Here is a 20480-nt window from a genome sequence, read left to right as displayed (position 1 = left end):
AAAAGTAACAGCCAATGTTGCCTTGTCCTATGTGAGATTAAAAAAAAGTGAGAGACAGTGCAAGCAAAATAAAGTTAATAAGGCGATGAAAAGAAATATAAGACAAATAGTGAGAAAATGTAAAAGCAAAACACAGAGTGAATAATTAAATAAAAGAAAGCAATATAGAGCACAGGGGAAGAAGTGATGCGAAAACTGTCAGAGTAAATGATAGCTGTGCATGAGTGAATAACTAATGTTGCTATTTTAAAGCACACACGTGCTTGTCACAGTAAAAGCAAAACACACTGCTGGCACTGCAATTGTGTGTTGGCTGGCCCTGGAGTGGTGCATGCGTGCGCGCGCAGTCTGTACTTTTTGGAAGTACATACTCATGCTTGTGTCGCGCCCCTGCTCGCTCCCTCAAGGTGGATGCCACAACAAGAGCGACTGCTAAAGGTCCTTTTATGCAGCGCATGAGCGCTGAGTAGGCAAGACCTAATAAATGGTAGCCAGCAAGTTACGCACTTCAGAGGTTTCGCAAACAGAACTTGTGGTGTAAACTTACTGCACCGTGAAGAAGACTTTAAATTCCATTTTGGGTATTTTTCTTTCCTTTGGCTTTTTCTTAATGTAACTCTACCCGTTCTCTCCCAGAGCGAGCATCTCTTTGTTTGGAAGGTCAGGTTTTAAGAGGTCTTGTGGTGAGAATAAACACAGGTGCCCAGATTATCCCTGCTGCAGCCACATCACGCAACACCTCCAACAACTCCACTGGCTCCCAGTCAACAAGAGATTCACATTCAAGCTCCTTACTCACGCCTACAAAGCTGTACACAACGGAGGACCAGCATACCTAAACCACCGCCTCACATTCCAGGTACCCGCCAGACAACTTTGATCCTCCCAACTCGCCCTTGCCTCCGCCCCCAGGATCCACAAGGCCAGAACGGGAGGAAGGTTGTTCTCCTACCTCACCGCCAAGACCTGGAGCACCCTGCCCCTGCACCTCAGGCAATCCGAGTCGCTGACCCAGTTCAGGAAGTACCTCAAGACCTGGCTCCTAAAATGATCCTCCACCCACAGCGTTGGATTGGGATTAGAAATCGGCCCGGGCATGCTATAAAAAAGTGGCCCATATTTGCATATTGCCTTTCCTCAAAACACTGCTTTATAGAAGTTTTATAAACACCTGAAAACAACTACGGCCACTTCTGCTCAGGCCCCCTGCCCCCGCTCAGTATGCACACATTGATTGGCTGGCCCAGGGAGAGCAAGGGAGTGACACCACTGCCCTTGATAAAAGGGAGGTAATGGACGCCCATCTGCCTCCAGTAAGGCCACTCAGGGCCCCGCTGGGCCGCTGGCAACATTTGAACACACCAGCCACAGCCCAATCGTCCCCCCAGGCTGCCAAAAAAGCGGCCACAGCTAGAATTTTGATACCGGCCCCTCGGCCATTGCCTGAGTGCCCGCCTTACCAATCTGACCCTGTACACCCATTCCATCCAGCAGCCCCCTCCCTCACCGCCTTTAGGCCCTCACGCCGGTAAGTAGCTGCGCTCTACAAGTCACTGATTGTTTGTGATGCGCAGGGCTCTTGTGCAGGGTCGAACTGAGCACCAAACTGCCACATTGCACCCTGCAAGTGAGCATAGCAAGCAAGCCTGAGACTCTCCAGTAGATCAGTTGTGTTTGGGGGGTAGGAGGTGGTGAATAGGTCCCCACAGTGTGTGTCATTTTTTTATCCAAAAAGTAGAATTTTGTTTTGCAGCCAACCAGGAAATTGCATTATGGCCCAGTTCTCACTGAATAACGTCTTGTCATTGGCTGATGTATAAGTGTGTCAAATGTAATTTTCTCCAAAATCTGCCCCCTTCTTCTCGATGGAAAAGGATTGGGAATATGGCATGGTTTATTCAGAAGTTCCACTGTGACAAACTTTACATTTAATCCACAGGTGAGGAAACAAGAGGTAGAGCAAACAGCAAACGCAGCATCTTGTTTTGGGTTCATAAGCATCCGCAGACCCACTCAATGATATCTGGGGCTCAGAATGGGGCTCAGACCAGGAAACGACTATTGTTCTGTGAATCAAGAGTTACATAGCTGCTAAGGTTTCAGATTGCTATGTGTGACATTTTCATAATTTCAGTGTAATTATGAGTGACATTTCAATGACTATGAGTGACACTTTCTCGCGAGCACATCAAGCAATTTAGACGAGGGAAACATATGAATAATATCAGAAATTACAACCGTTTAAACAACGTGAAGCTAAGAAGTCACTGAACTAAAGTGTGCTAGCAGCAGGCAGTTGAAAACCGAGCACAGCAGAGTCAGACTGCGTGAGTGCACAGTTCTCAGACTCAATACACCAAAGGCTGGGGGGCACAGGCAACTCAGAATGATTGAAGCATTAATGCTATTTATTAATAGCAGCTGTAGCAAGTTATCTGAACTACTAAAACACAGATACCTTTGCCGGCCTTTGCCCACACTCGGCCCCCTGGATCCTCCTTGCTGTCGGGCAGGGCCAGACTGGGAACCAAAACCGGCCCTGGCAAAATGCTCGGCCGGCCCTCGTGGGGTTGGGGGCGCAGCGGAGCTGTTTGTCAGGGCCAGCTTCGGACGATTTTATTACAGGGTCCAATATTGCAGCTATGCTGCAAAAATGTCCCTGTAACAAAAACGACTGCCCAGGGGCCCAAAACTGGCGCCCACCCTAGCGGCCCATGAGGGAAATGCCCCGTGCCCGCTACAGCCAATCTGGCCCTGCTGCCGGGCGTGGGTCCCCAATATGAATAAAAAGGACCTCAGGTGTAATGGTCTCTAAGCTGCAACAGTGGTAGACTTGTTTTGGTCACCTGTGCTCGAGTCTTGCCTGTTCAGTGCTACAGTGTGGGTATCGAACTCACTGTGCAGACATCACTCGCAATGCTAGCAGGCTCGTGCACTCTTACCCAAGCTCTTTAGAGGGGTGGCGCAGGCAGTCATGTTCCTGCAGTCGCAGTGAGCTGAGGCTGTGACTGCAAGCGTGGTCAGCCGGCCTGTGTCTTTTCAAGAGAACCGTGGTGCAGTGGTACCAGCATGGAGGGCAGCAGGTGAGTTGAAAGCTAACCCAGACAAGCGCTAAAAAGCAAATTTGACACTCGGATGGTCAGATACTTACTTGAGAGGAGAGCCACACGGCAATCAGGTTTACAGGCTGACGCCCCACCTCCTCAGAGAATGGCCGCAATGACCCTCCCTCAGCATGGAAAACATGCTCACTAACAGACTCAGCAGTAGGCGCAGCTCAGAGCAGAGCTGCACAGTGGGCTTCAGCGGCCGCTACAGTCTGAGGGGTGGGGTCGCAGGGTCATCATTAATTTTAATTCACCGCCTCAGGTGGTGCAAGCAGCACTGCCACACAGCCTAGCCAGCCTCCCAAACTTTTAACTGCAGCTGCAGCAGGAGGACGTGACATCCCGCGGAACCTAATAAAGTCAATGACTGTGCCAAACCTGAGTCGGCTACCTGGTGACATCAGTCAGCTTGAGCCAGATTGTAATGCTACACAGCAGAAGGAATCTCAATTCCTCCATTGACGCATTTTAGCAGCTACTAGCTCGGCCAGCCCTTAAGCTTGAGGAAGCAGCGCGCAGGCCGCGGCGTGCTGCCACTCCAGCTTTAGAAATAGTCATAGCAGCGCTGTAACGGCCTGACAGCAGAGGCAGGCACTATGACTATTATGCGTGACTTTGCATTTCAGTGCGGTGATGCGTACCACCACACTGAAATTCGTTAGTCTAATGCATGATGCGTGGTACTTGGCAGGGCTGGAGTTAGAAGAACCCCTTGTCGTCATCCTCTTTTTCATGGCCATCGTTCTTCTTCTTCTTCTTCAATTTGTACTTGGGGCGCCGCAAGCAGTCTGTCAGGCTCCTGTTAACCTTGTCGGTGAAGTCGTCAGGTGGCATGAAGTCACGGTCGATGATGTCGGCCACTTCCTGCCAATTCTTGAAGGCAGCTGCGCCCAGACGCTTGATCTCGTCCACGGCATTCCAAGAGATGACCTGGCCACAGGGCTTCAGGACAACCACAGTGGGGATGCCTTCGACGCCAAAAGTAACCTCCAACTCCCTGGAAGATACAAAGAGAAACAAAGCGTTACCAGTCCTCCAGAGAAAAGTTTATTGATATTTGTTTTAAAACACACTCCGATACACTTATTATCAACAGAAGCGGCGACGTATTTACCCAATCCGCCCTGGCTACCCAATTCTGTTCCTGGATTAAGCTCTTATACACCAAGCCAATGGCCCATGTTACTGCCAATTGTCACATTTCCAAAGACTTTCCCTTAGCGAGAGGGACACGCCAAGGCTGCCCACTGTCGCCATTACTTTTTTGCTCTGGTGTTGGAGCCATTGGCGGCATGGATACGATAGAACCCATTGGTACGGGGCCTTAAATGGACAGTCAGCTGGGAAGATCGAGTGTCCCTATACGTCGACCATATCTTGTTATATCTGCAAGTTCCCAAGATCAGGAAGGCGCTCAAAAAGTTAACGGGCCACTATTTTCAGGACAACGCAGGATCAGTTGCCTCAGCAACCACCCTATGGGAGGCGTTCAAAACAGTCATTAGGGGGCAGGCCATTGCTTCCATCACAGCACATAAACGGGAAGGACAACGGGAATTGAGGAATCCAGAGTCCGAACTACAAACTGCAGAGATCCAACATGCTAATGATCCACCTCCTATTATATCCCACATCTTGCACCTTAAACAGCAACAACATAGGGGACACCTCACAGAATTAACAAGACAACAACTTGAGGCCACTTGCCATAAAGTGTATGACATCGGTGATAAGGCCGGGAAGTTACTGGCATGGCTAGATAGGCGGGAAAAAAGTGACAGGTGAATTGCACAGCTTTGCACGGAGGGAGGACAGGCAGCAACTGGCCCACACACAATAGTAAGCACGTTGGCGCGCCACTTTCGGGTAATCTATTGGTCGGACTCCGAGATGTCCCCAGAAGAGGCGCTGTCATATGTACAATACCTTGCAATACCCAAGCTAACCCCAGAGGAGGCCCTAGAGCTGGAAGATGATCTTACTATAGACGAGAAGTGGACAGCCATTGGGACGCTGCAATTGGGTAAAGCCGTAGGGCCAAATGGTATACCGGTCGAACTCCATAAGAGGACGGCGGACTCCATTGTGCCCTATTTGTTAAATATGTACACTGATAGTCTAAGGGTGGGCGAACTCCTGCCAGACCAATGAACGGCCACCATAGTGGCTGTTCTGAAACCAGGGAAACCTGCGCATAGATGTACCTCCTATCGGCCTATCTCCTTACTAAATGCAGAGGCTAAAATCCTAGCAAAGCTACTGGCAAATCGGCTTACGCCGCATTTATTGAAACTTATACACCCAGATCAATCGGGCTTTATGCCAGGCAGGAACACGGCTCTTAATCTGAGGAGATTGCATGGTGTTCTGGCGTGCGCACACTACGTGCAAGAACCGTCAGTGGTGCTATCACTAGACGCCCATATGGCGTTTGACATGGTCAAATGGCCCTTTCTCTTCAAAAGTATTACAGCATTTGGGGTTTGGACCAAAATTCTGTTCCTGGGTTAAGCTCTTATACACCAAGCCAATGGCCCATGTTACTGCCAATGATCACATTTCCGAAGACTTTCCCTTAGCGAGAGGGACACGCCAAGGCTGCCCACTGTCGCCATTACGTCTTTGCTCTGGTGTTGGAGCCATTGGCGGCATGGATACGATGGGACCCATTGGTTCAGGGCCTTAAATGGACAGTCAGCTGGGAAGATCGAGTGTCCCTATACGCTGACGATATCTTGTAATATCTGGCCTCGCCGAGGCGCTCTATACTGGCCCTCCTAGATATTTGTGTGGCTTATGGCAAGGCGTCCGGTTATACCATAAATTGGTCGGTATCACTACGGTATGTGTTACATGGCCCACCGCCACATCTCCCTGAAAATTGCCCGCTTCAGATTGCGGACAGTACGTTTAAATATTTAGGTATTTATGTCACCTCTGACTCGGAGGAATTTTTTCGTAAGAATTTGCAACCGCCACTGGAACGTCTTAAGCGGGAGGTGCGTCACTGGGAGACGCTGCCACTGACCTTGTTGGGAAAGGCAGCGCTTTTTAAAATGATGGCCCTACTCCGTTTTTTATATGTTCTAGAGAATACGCCATACCCAGTGCTGCCACCTTACTTCAAGACGATTTCGACACAGGTCTCTAATCTTTTATGGAGTAATAAGCATGCACGTATTGCGCAGGCTAAGTTGGTGCGTGGTTGGTATGATGGGGGTATAGCGCTCCCCAACATACAACTTTATTACCGGGCGGCACAACTGAAAGTAATTAATCAATGGGTGCATGTCTCGCAGGCAGATCCGGCATTCAAGGCAGACAGGGCGCAACTGGGCATGAGAGAAATGCTTACTCCCCTATATGACAAAAAAGTGACCTCTGCAATGTTCGGTCCGTTGCATCACATGCTGGGGTTATGGCATACGGCACAGGCCAAACTTGGATGGCGGGGGGTACTGACCCAACTAACTCCACTAGGGGACACGAAACGGCTTGGAAAACTTAGGAACAGTAAGGGATTCGATAGATGGGATAATATAGGGATATCCACGGTGAGGGATATGTGCCAGGGAGGAGAGATAGTCTCCTTTGAGCGCCTTCAGCAGCAATACGAATTGGCCCCCTCGGAATTGTTCCGATACACACAGATACAACACGCCCTCATGACAATACTGCCTCACGGCACAGAAGTTCCGGTAGCATCCCCTATGGAGGATAGGTTATTGACTGCTTACATGCCAAAGAGGGCCACCTCTCTTACATACCGCAAATTAGTGAATAATATGCCCGACCCGACGAGCCCTGTGAGAGAAAAATGGTCTCAAGATATTGGTGATATGGATGATTCAGGGTGGCAGGAAGCATTGGCATCCCCAAGAGAGATGGGCATTCCCTCGCGCCTCTGACTAGTGCAGCTCCACATCTTACATAGGTCGTACTACACTAGACGCACCCTACACAAGATGGGCAGGGCAGACCACCCCTACTGTATGCGTGGTTGCGGGGAAGAGGGAACCTTCTTTCATACCATATGGGATTGTCCTAAAATAACGGAATACTGGGCGCAGGTAATGAGAACCATATCACAATCGAAGGGGGTATCGCTTATACCGGAACCAAAACGCTGTTTACTAAATATATGGGAGCCGAATGACCTCACGCAATCGGGGCAGAGCTGGGTAACACTAGGAATTATGGTTGCCAAAAGGAACATAGAACAAAAGTGGGGAGGAGCGGAGGTCCCGTCTCTTGCAGCGTGGGGTAGGGAGATGGATGGGGCCATGTTTGCCGAGAGGGAGGTGTTCAGTAGTAGAGGTTGCCCTAAAAAGTGGAGTAAAATCTGGGAGGCATGGAATAAATACAGGAGTGATATTTGTGAACCACCTCCGGACAGAGAAGATGATGACTCAGACTCGGATGAGATGTGATGATTTATGGGTGGAAGGATGGGGCCCGGTTTCAGATACTGAAGAAAGGCAAATTGGTGACTTTTTAATAATAATTGGTACCTACGGTGATAAAGTGTTGTGCTATACTGCTTTATTTCGTACAAGAATGGTTTCTTGCTTTGTTGGAATGAAAATCAATAATCTTTTTTTTTAAAACAAAACACAGACCAAGCCCTTAGGGCAGTGTCGGACTGACCTATAAGGGAATAAAGCAGTTTCCGAAGGGCAGGCCTAACAAGTTAGTGCATGGGCCAGTTTTTGCCTGGTGTGGGCCTGTGATATGGTCTACTGAGACGGATTTACTATTGATTTTCCTAATATTAAAAAAATGCCCACAGCAAGCTCAAATGCATGTAGTCTCCCACACTTTGCAAAACACATATAAATAGTATGTTTACAAATTAAAAACTTCCCAAGTTTTTCCACAATTTGCAAACATGGGCCATATTTTTATGTAATTCACCAATGCGGCCCACTTTTATTTTTCAGCCCAGGCTTATTTTCTTTCCTAGTACGGCCCTGCTCGAGTGATTCAGAGCGCTATAAAAAACAAGAATTGAAAATGCAATAGGTCTTGCCTTTGTTTAAGTTAAAGCCATTTGATTTGCTAATGGTATTGTATATCAAAGCAAATGGCATTAACTTAATGAAAGGCGAGACCTATTGCATTTTTAATGCTTGTTTATTCTTTGTTGACTTGTGTTCTTCTTGCTTGAGGCATTACCAAATGCTGTTCATTGTTTCTCAATAAACTCAAGCTTTATAAAAAGACTGTGGATGCAAGGTATGTGTGAGTACTAAGCCAGATAACTATTTAAATATGTTTTCACTTAATTTCCCATAGTGCGGGTGGAGGTCGCAATGCTCAGGGTGGGGGTCTGAACGCTGAGGTGGGGGGCTGGGGTTGTGAATGCCAGGATGGGGTTCATATGCTCAGGGCGGGGGCTCAAACGCTTAGGGTGGTGTCTGAACTCTCAGGGGGACACAGAGGGTCCCCAGGGTTGGGGGAGAAGGGGGTGGTACCAACACTGAAGGGGATGGGGTTCCCGGGCCCAGCATCACTCAGGATGAGGGCCCTTTAATTCTCAGCGAGGGGGAGTGTGGGGAAAGCGGCGGGGGGGGAGAGTACAGAGTTGACGGGTCCAGCTCCCCGGACAAGTTTCCGGATTGTCAAATAAAGTTATTTTCTAAGTGAAAGCAGGGGTCGATCAGGAGCCCGCAGACGAATGCGGACAGTATTCTATGTCCGGGGGGAACGGATGAAGCCCAGACTACCCCACCCAAGCCGCAGAAGACTCTGTTTCTCTGTGCTTTCTCTTCTCTCTGTGGCTGTTTCTCATTGTGTCTCTTTCTCTTAGTTGTTTTCTTCCTTCCTTTTCTTTTGCGGTGTGTTTCTCTGTCTGCACCCCCACCGTCATTCCCCGCTGTCTTTATAAGCTCTTTCTCAGTGCCCTTCTGTTCTCTCGCCCGCCTGGCGCTCAAGCCCTCCCTTTTGGTCACGTGAACGCTCAACCCTTGCCTCTTCTCTAAATTCAAGCAAAAGTGTGTTACGGGTCCTGTTAATGTAAATGTATGTACAACCAAGGCTGTATAGCTGTTTGGCGTGCATATGTGTGTTATTCCCAGATGCACATAGGACTTACAAATAGGAAAAGGCTTGAAACAGACACTAGGGGCCGACTGTTCACGGCCAGAGTGTGGTGTCAAATACAATGCCACATATTCCCTCAAATATAGGTTTTCATTCGACAGAGCCATGTTATATGGTCACAGGAGCCTCGTGTGTCGATATGTGCTGTTTAATAAATATAACCTAATTACACACATCAAATTCACCAATCTCTTCAAAATAAAAACTTAAAAATTGCCAATGTTCACAAATGTAAACGACCTGTTGACTACTGTCTCCGTCCTGCCCCCAGTGCGAAGACCATTTTCCATTTTGATTTCTGCGGTCAACTCAGCTACTGGCAGAAACGATAACCATCTGAGAGATTGCATCAGACACCCACGGGTATATGCTGCGCTTTATAAATTTTTTAAATAAATAAATAAATATATCAGCTGTTGTTTGTCACTAGCCACAAGGGTACCGTGTATGTCTTAGTAACACTTCTCAAGCACTTCAGTGAGACGCCGCTGTTGGACCCGGCCTCGTGGCGTGGCCCTCGCTGACCCTCCCCATAGCCCAGAGCGACGGACAGACCTAATTTCCGTCCCACCCGAACTATACACGAGACTCCTACATCGGTCCTGAAACGACCTCCAGGCCGCGTGCCTGCAACGTGACCAGCCGACTCCATGTTTGGCCGCCTGGTTTGCCGACCACCTTCTTCCCTTTCGGCAGCCCCTGGCCGCTCCCGGCTGCAGCTAGGCGTGCGCGCCCGACTCGCCCAGGGGGGTGAACGGCTCCCCAAGTACCCGAAACCCAGGCTTCCATCACACCTCCGGCCCCCCCAGAGGAGCTGGATGTCTTCACACCTCCGAACCATCCCTGGGGGCTGGTTTCCATCGCACCTTTTGGCTTCCTAGTGAGCTGGCTCCAGACCTTGATGGGCGTCTGGGGTTCCCTGGACGCATGGTCCCAAAAGCATCACAGACACCGCTGCCAGACACTCGGGCGCCTGGCCCTCGGACCTCCGGCCTCCTGCCTCTAAGGGTCCGGACATCAAAGAGCTCTTGAACTATAAGACCGCCTGCCTCCCATCTAGTCGGCAGTTGTATCTTGGACAAGAAAGCCCTGCTGATCTGATCGCGGCTGACTTTGAGGAGAACAGACTCTGACCCACCGAGCCCTGCTGACGTCGTCGCGGCTCATCCTCGACTCTGCGGAACTGAACCATCGGAGCCCTGCTGACGCTGTCGCGGCTCCCTCTCGAAGAGTAAGACCTGAACCATCGGAGCCCTGCTGACCTCGTCGCGGCCCACTCTCGAGAACGAGGGACTCTTGCTACCATCCCGAGCCCTGCGGACGTTGTCGCAGCTCCACCTGACTACGAGTACGACGAAGTACTCCTGACCCAGCCCTGCTGACCTCGTCGCGGCTGGAAGAACTCTCTGGTCCGGCTGGACCACCAATGCTACCATCACGACCATCTGAAACCGAAGTGAGTAGGACAGCAAGTCCCATCGCCAGCCCCCGTACCCCCCAGTTCGAGGATTGAGAACTGTGCGCAGGGTGCGTGGCGTGTCCGCTGGCCCTCTAAGACTGTCCCGCTTCCCCGTTCCCTTGTTACGAGACTTTCGCGATCCCTCAATCGCTGTGTATTGCTCCTTACTTTTATATTGATAAAGTTCATACTTGATAAAGATTCACGGTGTGGTGTCCGTTCGTAAGTGTAGTGTGTCGACAGTGTATACGATCAGTCCTCCCCGGCGAGGGCTCCCCCTCGATAAGACTCGGCAGTAACTGTGGGAGAGGTGGTTCCGGGTGGTTAGGAGAGTCATCTTGACCCCTTGGGTCACCGCCTTCCAACATTGGTGGCAGCGACGCGATACGAACCTACGTCTAAAGATCGTACCACTGACACACTACCTGAACCCACACGCAGCAAACGCACGACAAAGGAAGAGCAACAATGACGACTACAGAATCTAGTGCGAAGACAACGTTCGACAAAGATCTCTTGGAAGACTACACCCATAAAGAACTAAAACAGTTCTGCAAAGAACTAAGTATTCCGAGTACCGGACTAAGTACTAAGGAGAATTTCCAGAAAGCGCTAACCGCTTGGGTTGAGTCCGGAGCACCCCTCCCCCGACCGAAGACGACGAGGGGGGAGGCCACAGACCGAACCGGGTACACCGGCCGGTGAGAGAATCCAGCAACCGACCCGGAGCCCAGCAACCGGGAGAAATCGGTCATCGGAAGAGATGGCCGACCAAGAACGTGACCGAAGCCATGAGCTCGAACTAGCGCGCCTCAAATTGGAGGGCGAACTCAAACTGGCAGAGAAAAAGTTGGCGGTTGAGCAGTTGCGGCTCCAGGGAGAGCTGGAGGAGAAGAAGCTCCAGAGGGAGCATGAAGGTCGGAAACTTCAGCTCGAGCACGAGCGCAGCCTCAAAGAACTCGAAATAAAAGCCAGAGCAGAAACAACCGGATCACCGGGACTTAGAGAGCAGGTGGTCCCCAAAGAAACGAAGGTGCACATCCCCAAAGACGTCGTGAAGGAGTTTTACAAAGGAGATGACATCCAGCAGTGGTTCAAAGCCTACGAGGTTGCCATGTCCGCCCACCGGGTCCCCGAGAAGGACTGGGGGGCCGGCCTGTGGAGCCGCTTCCTCAGCGAAGGAAGAGACACCCTGCTGGACCTACCGACTGCACACATGAACGCCTACCCCCACATGAAAGACGCTCTCCTATTCCGCTACGGCCTCACGCCAGAAATGTATCGCCAGCGGTTTAGGGAGTGCAAGAAGATTCCTGACACCACGTGGGTGGACTATGCGAACTACTACACCCGGGCCCTCGATGGGTGGATCAAGGGCAGCAATGTGACCACTTTCGAAGGCCTAGTCGACCTAGTCGCTTACGAGCACCTGTCCGCCAATTGCTTTGTGGAACTGAGACAGCACCTCCTGGACAGCAAGCTCGCCAACCCACGGAAACTGGCTGTGGAAGCCGATCGCTGGGTGGCCACCCGAGTCCAGAATGGGCCGGGGGGAGACCCCCCTCGGAACGACCAAGGATCTTCCCACCAGCGAGGTGGGGGAGGCCGAGGCAAACAGCAAGGATCCCAGTCAGGGCCCCAGCGCAGTCCTCCCAGAAACCAGGCCCCACGCTCCCCTCCTGCGACGAGAGCCGCCCGAGTGCAGGACCCCCAGGGCTCCGCCCTAGCTCCACCTGCTACAAGTGTCAGCAGCCCGGGCACTACGCCGGTGACCCCCGATGTCCCATGACCCCAAAACCCACTCCCACTGGCCCCTCCACCAGACAGATATCCTCAGTGGCCCTAGAAGAAGAAGAGATCGAGGAACAGGGGGATTGGGAGCCCGCAGCCATGGTCTTGGCCTCCCTGGGGAATAGCGAGATGATCCCAGGAGATTACCTGCCCGACAACACCGAAAAATATCGCCAGACAGTTAAGGTTAACGGGCGCAGCGTAGGAGCCCTCACGGACACAGGAGCCAGCATCACGTCTGTTAGGTACACGCTAGTCCCCGAGTCCATGATCATTCCCCACACCTCCTGTAGAGTGATAGCAGCTGATAATTCTGTCCGCACCTGCAGGATAGCCCAGGTCCCGTTTGAGTGGGAGGGAGTCTCAGGCGATCTACGGGTGGCGGTCCGCACGGACATGCCTGTAGACTGCCTCCTGGGGAATGACTTAGAGAGTTCCCAGTGAAAAGAGGTAGAACGAAGGACCCATTTAGAAATGTTGGGTCTGCCCCAATGGGCCTGTGTGAGCACCCGAGCCATGACCGCCAGAATGTCCAATCCCGGGAACGAAGAGCCCGAGTTCCCCAGTGCAGCCCCTGATGTACCCGAGGGTAGCGAGCCCCCCACAGTCCTCGACCAGCCCCCCAGCAAAGGAAGCGAATCGGACGAAGGTCCCCTCGGACCCACCGTCGAGTCAGTCCCCACCCTAGCAGATATCCCTGAGTTGGCCCAGTGGCGCCAAGAAGGAGGACCGTCCCGAGAGGAGTTCTGCCGAGAGCAGACCTCCTGCCCTGCCCTTGAGGGGCTCCGGCAACAGGCCGCAGCCCAGGCCGCTGGAGACCAGCCCGGCCCCCATTACCTTTATTGGGAAAACGGCCTACTGTACAGTGAACAAAAGACCGCCGAACTAGGGTCAGCCCGCGTGCTGGTGGTACCCCTACGTTTCCGCGGCCTCCTCCTCAACCTGGCCCACGATGTACCCCTGGCGGGACACCAGGGTCAAGATAAAACATTCCAACGGCTAGTAACCCATTTCTACTGGCCCCGCATGCGGGCCGATGCGGAACACCACTGTAAGTCCTGCCCCACGTGTCAGGCTAGCGGCAAAAGCGGAGGTAAGCGCAAGGCTCCCCTCCAGCCCTTTCCAGTTGTCAGTACCCCCTTCGAGAGGGTGGGGATCGACTTCGTCGGACCTCTGGACCCCCGGACCTCCTTAGGTCACCGGTTCATCTTGGTTCTGGTTGATCACGCCACCCGATACCCCGAAGCCATCCCCCTCCGGACCGTGACGGCCCCAGTCGTGGGCCGGGCCCTCATGGGGATCTTCTCCCGTGTGGGGTTCCCCTGGGAAGTGGTGAGCGACCGAGGCACGAACTTTATCTCCCGGTACATGAAGTCCCTTTGGCAACAGTGTGGGGTGTCGTACAGGTTCACCACCCCCTACCATCCCCAGGGTAACGGCCTGGTGGAGCGGTTCAACCGCACCCTGAAAGGGATGATCATGGGTCTCGAGGAGCCCTTGCGACGCAAGTGGGACATCCTCCTGCCCTGCCTCCTGTTCGCATACCGAGAGGTTCCCCAGAAATCCTTGGGGTTCAGCCCTTTCGAGCTGCTCTATGGGCACCCCGTCCGGGGTCCCCTCAGCCTGGTCAAGGAAGGCTGGGAGACCCCCCCCCCCCGAGTACACCCACCGATGTGTTCTCCTATGTCCTGGCTCTCCGGAACCAGACGCTGAAGTTTCGCGAGCTGGCCGAGGCCAACCTGGAGGCCAGCCAAGAGGAGATGAAACGCTGGTACGACCAGAATGCCACTCTGGTCGAGTTTCAACCAGGCCAACAGGTTTGGGTCATGTCCCCAGTGGAACCTTGTGCCTTGCAGGACAAGTGGACTGGACCCTTTAAGGTGATCGAGCGCAAGAGCCAGGTCACCTACCTCGTTGATACGAAATCAGCCAGGAACGCCCTGAAAGTCCTACACGTGAACCGGCTCAAACCCCACTTTGTGCGTTCTGAGTTGGGATTACTACTTGCCACCAACGACGGAGAGGAGGAGGAAACGGACCCTCTACCAGATCTCCTGTGTGCAAAGGATCAAGATGGCTCCGTAGAGGGAGTGAGCCTCTCCTCCTCCCTCACCCCCTTGCAGCGTGAAGAATGTCGCCACTTGCTGGGGCAATTCTCAGACCTCTTCTCCCTCACCCCCGGCATCACCAGTTGGTGCGTCCACGACGTGGACACCGGGGACAGCCCTCCGGTAGGACACAGAGCCTACCGAGTCCCTGACCGAGTTCGAGCCAGCATCAAGGCTGAAGTCGACAAAATGTTAGACCTAGGAGTGGTGGAAGCCTCCGACAGCCCATGGGCTAGCCCCGTGGTCCTGGTTCCGAAGGCAGCCGCCCCCGGCACCGTTCCTGAGCTGAGGTTCTGCGTAGACTACCGCGGACTCAACGCAGTCCCCCGAACCGACACGCACCCCATCCCCCGAGCCGACGATCTCATTGACCGCCTAGGTTCGGCTCAGTACCTCAGTACCTTCGATCTCACCAGTGGCTACTGGCAGATCGGCCTCACGGAGAGGGCCCAAGAAAGGTCTGCTTTCTCCACTCCGGATGGCCATTTTCACTTCAGAGTGATGCCCTTCGGCATGAAAAACGCCCCCGCCACCTTCCAACGACTGGTCAATCAGGTCCTGGCCGGGTTGGAAAGTTTCAGCGCGGCCTATCTCGACGACATTGCGGTGTTCAGTGCTCATTAGCCCGAGCACTTGCACCACCTCGGGGAGGTGTTGGACGCCCTGCGTCGAGCCGGGCTCACCATTAAAGCTAGCAAGTGCCAAATAGGACAAAGCTCCGTGGTCTACCTTGGGCACCAGGTCAGGAGCGGCCTCGTAGCCCCCCTCCAACCCAAGATAGACGCTATCACTGCCTGGGAGACCCCCACGACCCAGACCGAGGTGCGGGCCTTCCTAGGACTCACCGGGTACTACCGTAGATTTATCAAGGGGTACGGGAGTGTTGTAGGCCCCCTCACAGAGTTGACAGCCAAGGCCAACCCCAAGAAGGTTAATTGGACCCCCGCCTGTCAGAAGGCATTCGAGGAATTGAAACAGGCCATGTGCACCGCTCCACTACTACAGGCCACGGACTACTCCAGAGAATTCGTGGTCCAGACCGACGCCTCAGAACATGGCATCGGAGCCGTGCTCTCCCAGGTGGACGACCAGGGGATTGATCATCCAGTAGCCTTTATCAGCCGGAGGCTACTACCACAGGAGCAGAGATGGAGCACCATCGAGTGAGAGGCCTTCGCCGTAGTCTGGGCCTTGAAGAAGCTGAGACCCTACCTGTTCGGTACCCACTTCCTGGTCCAGACCGACCACCGTCCTCTCCGGTGGCTCATGCAGATGAGAGGAGAGAACCCTAAACTGCTACGCTGGTCCATCTCCCTCCAAGGGATGGATTTCACTGTGGAACACAGGCCTGGTGCCGACCACGCCAACGCCGACGGCCTGTCCCGCTTCTTCCGCCTCAGCGAAGAGAACCCCCAAGAGGATGGGTAGTTCTCCTCGTCTTTCAGCTGGAGGGGACGCATGTTGGACCCGGCCTCGTGGCGTGGCCCTCGCTGACCCTCCCCATAGCCCAGAGCGACGGACAGACCTAATTTCCGTCCCACCCGAACTATACACGAGACTCCTACATCGGTCCTGAAACGACCTTCAGGCCGCGTGCCTGCAACCCTGCACGTGACCAGCCGACTCCATGTTTGGCCGCCTGGTTTGCCGACCACCTTCTTCCCTTTCGGCAGCCCCTGGCCGCTCCCGGCTGCAGCTAGGCGTGCGCGCCCGACTCGCCCAGGGGGGTGTACGGCTTCCCAAGTACCCGAAACCCAGGCTTCCATCACACCTCCGGCCCCCCCAGAGGAGCTGGATGTCTTCACACCTCCGAACCATCCCTGGGGGCTGGTTTCGATCGCACCATTTGGCTTCCTAGTGAGCTGGCTCCAGACCTTGATGGTCGTCTGGGGTTCCCTGGACGCATGGTCCCAAAAGCATCACAGACACCGCCGCCAGACACTCGGGCGCCTGGCCCTCGGACCTCCGGCCTCCTGCCTCTAAGGGTCCGGACATCAAAGAGCTCTTGAACTATAAGACCGCCTGCCTCCCATCTAGTCGGCAGTTGTATCTTGGACAAGAAAGCCCTGCTGATCTGATCGCGGCTGACTTTGAGGAGAACAGACTCTGACCCACCGAGCCCTGCTGACGTCGTCGCGGCTCATCCTCGACTCTGCGGAACTGAACCATCGGAGCCCTGCTGACGCTGTCGCGGCTCCCTCTCGAAGAGTAAGACCTGAACCATCGGAGCCCTGCTGACCTCGTCGCGGCCCACTCTCGAGAACGAGGGACTCTTGCTACCATCCCGAGCCCTGCGGACGTTGTCGCAGCTCCACCTGACTACGAGTACGACGAAGTACTCCTGACCCAGCCCTGCTGACCTCGTCGCGGCTGGAAGAACTCTCTGGTCCGGCTGGACCACCAATGCTACCATCACGACCATCTGAAACCGAAGTGAGTAGGACAGCAAGTCCCATCGCCAGCCCCCGTACCCCCCAGTTCGAGGATTGAGAACTGTGCGCAGGGTGCGTGGCGTGTCCGCTGGCCCTCTAAGACTGTCCCGCTTCCCCGTTCCCTTGTTACGAGACTTTCGCGATCCCTCAATCGCTGTGTATTGCTCCTTACTTTTATATTGATAAAGTTCATACTTGATAAAGATTCACGGTGTGGTGTCCGTTCGTAAGTGTAGTGTGTCGACAGTGTATACGATCAGTCCTCCCCGGCAAGGGCTCCCCCTCGATAAGACTCGGCAGTAACTGTGGGAGAGGTGGTTCCGGGTGGTTAGGAGAGTCATCTTGACCTCTGGGGTCACCGCCTTCCAACAGCCGCCATCGCCGCCGGCCCAGCCCTATGGCCAGCACTGCACTTGGCACTGCGGAACGCACTGAGACCTGCACAGACAGAGACATAAAGCCAACCCCCTGCACTTCGATTCATTCAGCCTGCCAGACACACAAGAAGTAGAATAAAGGAAGACAGCTCAAACGTCAATACTACATGCATGCCCACTGCAGTATATGAGGAAAGACACACACTCACACACAAAGGCAACTCAAACAGCACTGTAAGCATTGGCACTGAACCCTCCCGGAAAGTTACTCGGACACACACATATGAAAAAAGACACAGCGATACACACACACATTTACTTGAGGTGCGCACACACATTCTCACAAAATAGATACACACTGGTGCTCCCGAAGGTAAACAGACACCACAGACCAACACACACAGCACCGCTTCTTATCTGAGCAAAAAATATGTGGCAAACATCTCGAGCAATGCACACAGCAGGCACACTGCTGTATGCGTGGAGAGGACGCATTTTATCATTGCTTGTACTGCACATTGCCAGAGAACGCCACTGAAAATAAAACTCAAAGAACAGTGTCTCCCTTCTTAAGCGACTTAAATAACATAAACAGAAAGCCTCCAACTACCAGCAGGAGAGTGTAGACGTTCACACACAGGGGAGGTGCGGGCTGACACGGACCAAGGCCCCTGGAGCGTCGGAAACTGCCTGGTGGGCCCTGGCTCGAGCAGTGCTTGCACTGGCTGTGGTTAGAGCGGACATGGCAGGGAGGGGCGGGCTGACACGGACCAAGGTCCCTGGAGCGTCGGAAACGGCCTGGCGGACCCTGGCGTGAGCACTGCTTGCACTGGCTGTGGTTAGAGCGGACATGGCAGGGAGGGGCGGGCTGTCCCTGGAGCGTCGGAAACTGCCTGGCGGCCCTGGCGCGAGCACTGCTTGCACTGGGTGTGGTTAGAGCAGACATGGCGAGGCGGCGCTGCACTGACTGTCGGGTGGAAGGGACGGAGGGCTGCAGGACTCACAGCTGTTCTCTGGGCGTTGTGCACGGCCGTAAACACGTTTCGTTTCCTTGCGTGGGCGGAATGGCGGCATAGAAGGGGAAAGCCTCGCTCTAAGAGGTGTTGGTGTGCCACGCCCATTACCAGCAGACTGCCATCTCTGATTGGCCGACGAGCAGACATGATTGCAGATACACGCCCCTATAGATAAGAAATGTCTTTACTACAGAAGGAAAGCAGGCGAGCCAGTCCGGGTGGGCCGGCCCAAAAAGCCAAAGAGAGGCAACCCAGAAAGCTAATTTCCAATGGCAGGCCACCGTTTAGCATAAACGGTGACGCCAGCCAATGAAAATGAGGGGCGTGGCTTCAAGCCCTTTTCTAAAAGTCATTATTAGCAATAAATCTCGCCGAGCGAGCTGCGCATGTGCGCAGCAACACTAGGCGAGACCTAAAAAAAGGCAGTGTCTGGTGACTTAGTGGACTAATGCATCCACTGCAGGGGCCTGTGTTCTACCTCATGGTCACAGGTTCAAATCCTGGCGGGTCCACTCAGCCTTTCATCCATCTGAGGTCGATAAAATGAATACCATTGAGTTCGGTAACAATAAACATCTCTTATTCAGCACCTTGAGACCCATGGGTGATAATTGCGCATTACAAATACAAGTGTTTATGTTATGTTATGTAATAGGTAGGAAGCAGGTGCAGTGGAAAAACATATTTACAGAGAGCAGAGGAGTAAAATGTGATCAGGCAAATAAAGCATGAGTGACATTGTAGGACTAGAAGGACAGGTAATTGCAAGAGCAGAGCACCACCGTCTACAATCGTGGATGATACATTCAAGAATTAGGGTGTGGCCGTATGACAAATGGGTCATGCCCGCTTGACAAATAGGGATAAGTAATCCTTATATGGATAGTGGATTCAAAAGTATTACTGTAGAAGATGTGTCACAATTCTGCATACAAGAACATATGGTCAGCATTAGCCAAAATGAAATAACATCTGGATATCTGCAGTTAACAAGGATCAAAAATGTAAAATGAAAGGACAATGACTGATACAGCATAAATATAAGCATAAGTTGTTCATACTACAAAGTAAAGAAATTTTGGATGCATTTCTAGTATTATGATTGGTAGCTGCGGCCCGCACATCTTTGTGATGGTATACAACCTTTACAACGAAACTTTTACAACGCACTACCATTACAACGCAGTCATTACAACGCAAACCATTACAACGCATTGCGCTGGGGGCGCTCTAGGATAGGGAATAAGTTTAATTTACTATCCAACACCTTCCCTAGTGTCCACGGGGACTGGAGTTGGAATAGTAAATTAAACTTTTCACTATCCAGCACCCCAAAGCGCTATGCGTTGTAAAGGCATGCGTTGTAAAAACCGCGTTGTAAAGGCATGCGTGGTAAAAGTATGCGTTGTAACGTCATACATCCCTTTGTGATAGATAACCTTAAATTCCATAACTAGGGAACCATTATCTTTTTTTATTTATGTACTGTATTGTACTGTAACATGTATATAGTGCTTCCTACCCCTATGTTGAGCGTTGAAGCACTTACATGCAAGGGAAGAACACTTTGAATAGTGTTTTTTTGTTTTGACCATTGGTGTTCCTTGTTGTGTGTTACTGTGCTATAGGATTCAGCGCTTAGTGGTATGAAGGATTTAAAAGTGTGAGAAGAGGAGAAAAGTAAGGATCATGTTTCACTTAGCTGGTTACTTCACCAGGTTGTCCATCCTGAGATATTCTATTTAAAATGTATGGTCCTACGTTGGCATGGGTTGGAGGGACAAATGGTGCAGAGATCTGTTAGGATGGACTTTATTAGTGTCATCTCATATCTGATTGTCATTGTAAGGTGTCCAGAAGCAGTATTGTATGTAGCTTGTTGGAACCAGCAGTGGACGAAACTAAGGTTTCCTATTTGCCAGCGGCATGTGGCCTGTCTCTTTTGTTGCTATGTGACTGTTCAGTTGGTGATAGGTGGTTTATTGCTGTGGACTGGTACACTACTGGGCAATGGACATGACCCATAGCGAATTTTGTCTTATGTGGGAGTAAGAGTGTCAAGCGGTATAAGGAAATTATTACTTGGCC

The 20480-nt window shown here is 52.4% G+C and overlaps 1 protein-coding gene across 1 annotated transcript in view; it reads right to left on the bottom strand.

The window, feature by feature from the left end:
• Positions 1-2784: 2784 nt before the first annotated feature.
• NXNL1 (nucleoredoxin like 1) overlaps positions 2785-20480 on the bottom strand; it is a 32187-nt gene continuing 14491 nt past the window's right edge. Inside the window, exon 2 of the mRNA XM_086936430.1 lies at positions 2785-4104. Within this exon, the coding sequence (XP_086792556.1) occupies positions 3807-4104 (298 nt within the window). The 3' untranslated portion in view covers positions 2785-3806. The remainder of the gene's footprint in view (positions 4105-20480) is intronic.

The sequence above is a fragment of the Lissotriton vulgaris genome, chromosome 1_1, assembly GCF_964263255.1.
Source record: "Lissotriton vulgaris chromosome 1_1, aLisVul1.2, whole genome shotgun sequence".
Lineage (NCBI taxonomy): Eukaryota > Metazoa > Chordata > Amphibia > Caudata > Salamandridae > Lissotriton > Lissotriton vulgaris.
The sequence above is the reverse complement of the archived record's forward strand: the minus strand, read 5'-3'. Positions and strand labels throughout refer to the sequence as shown.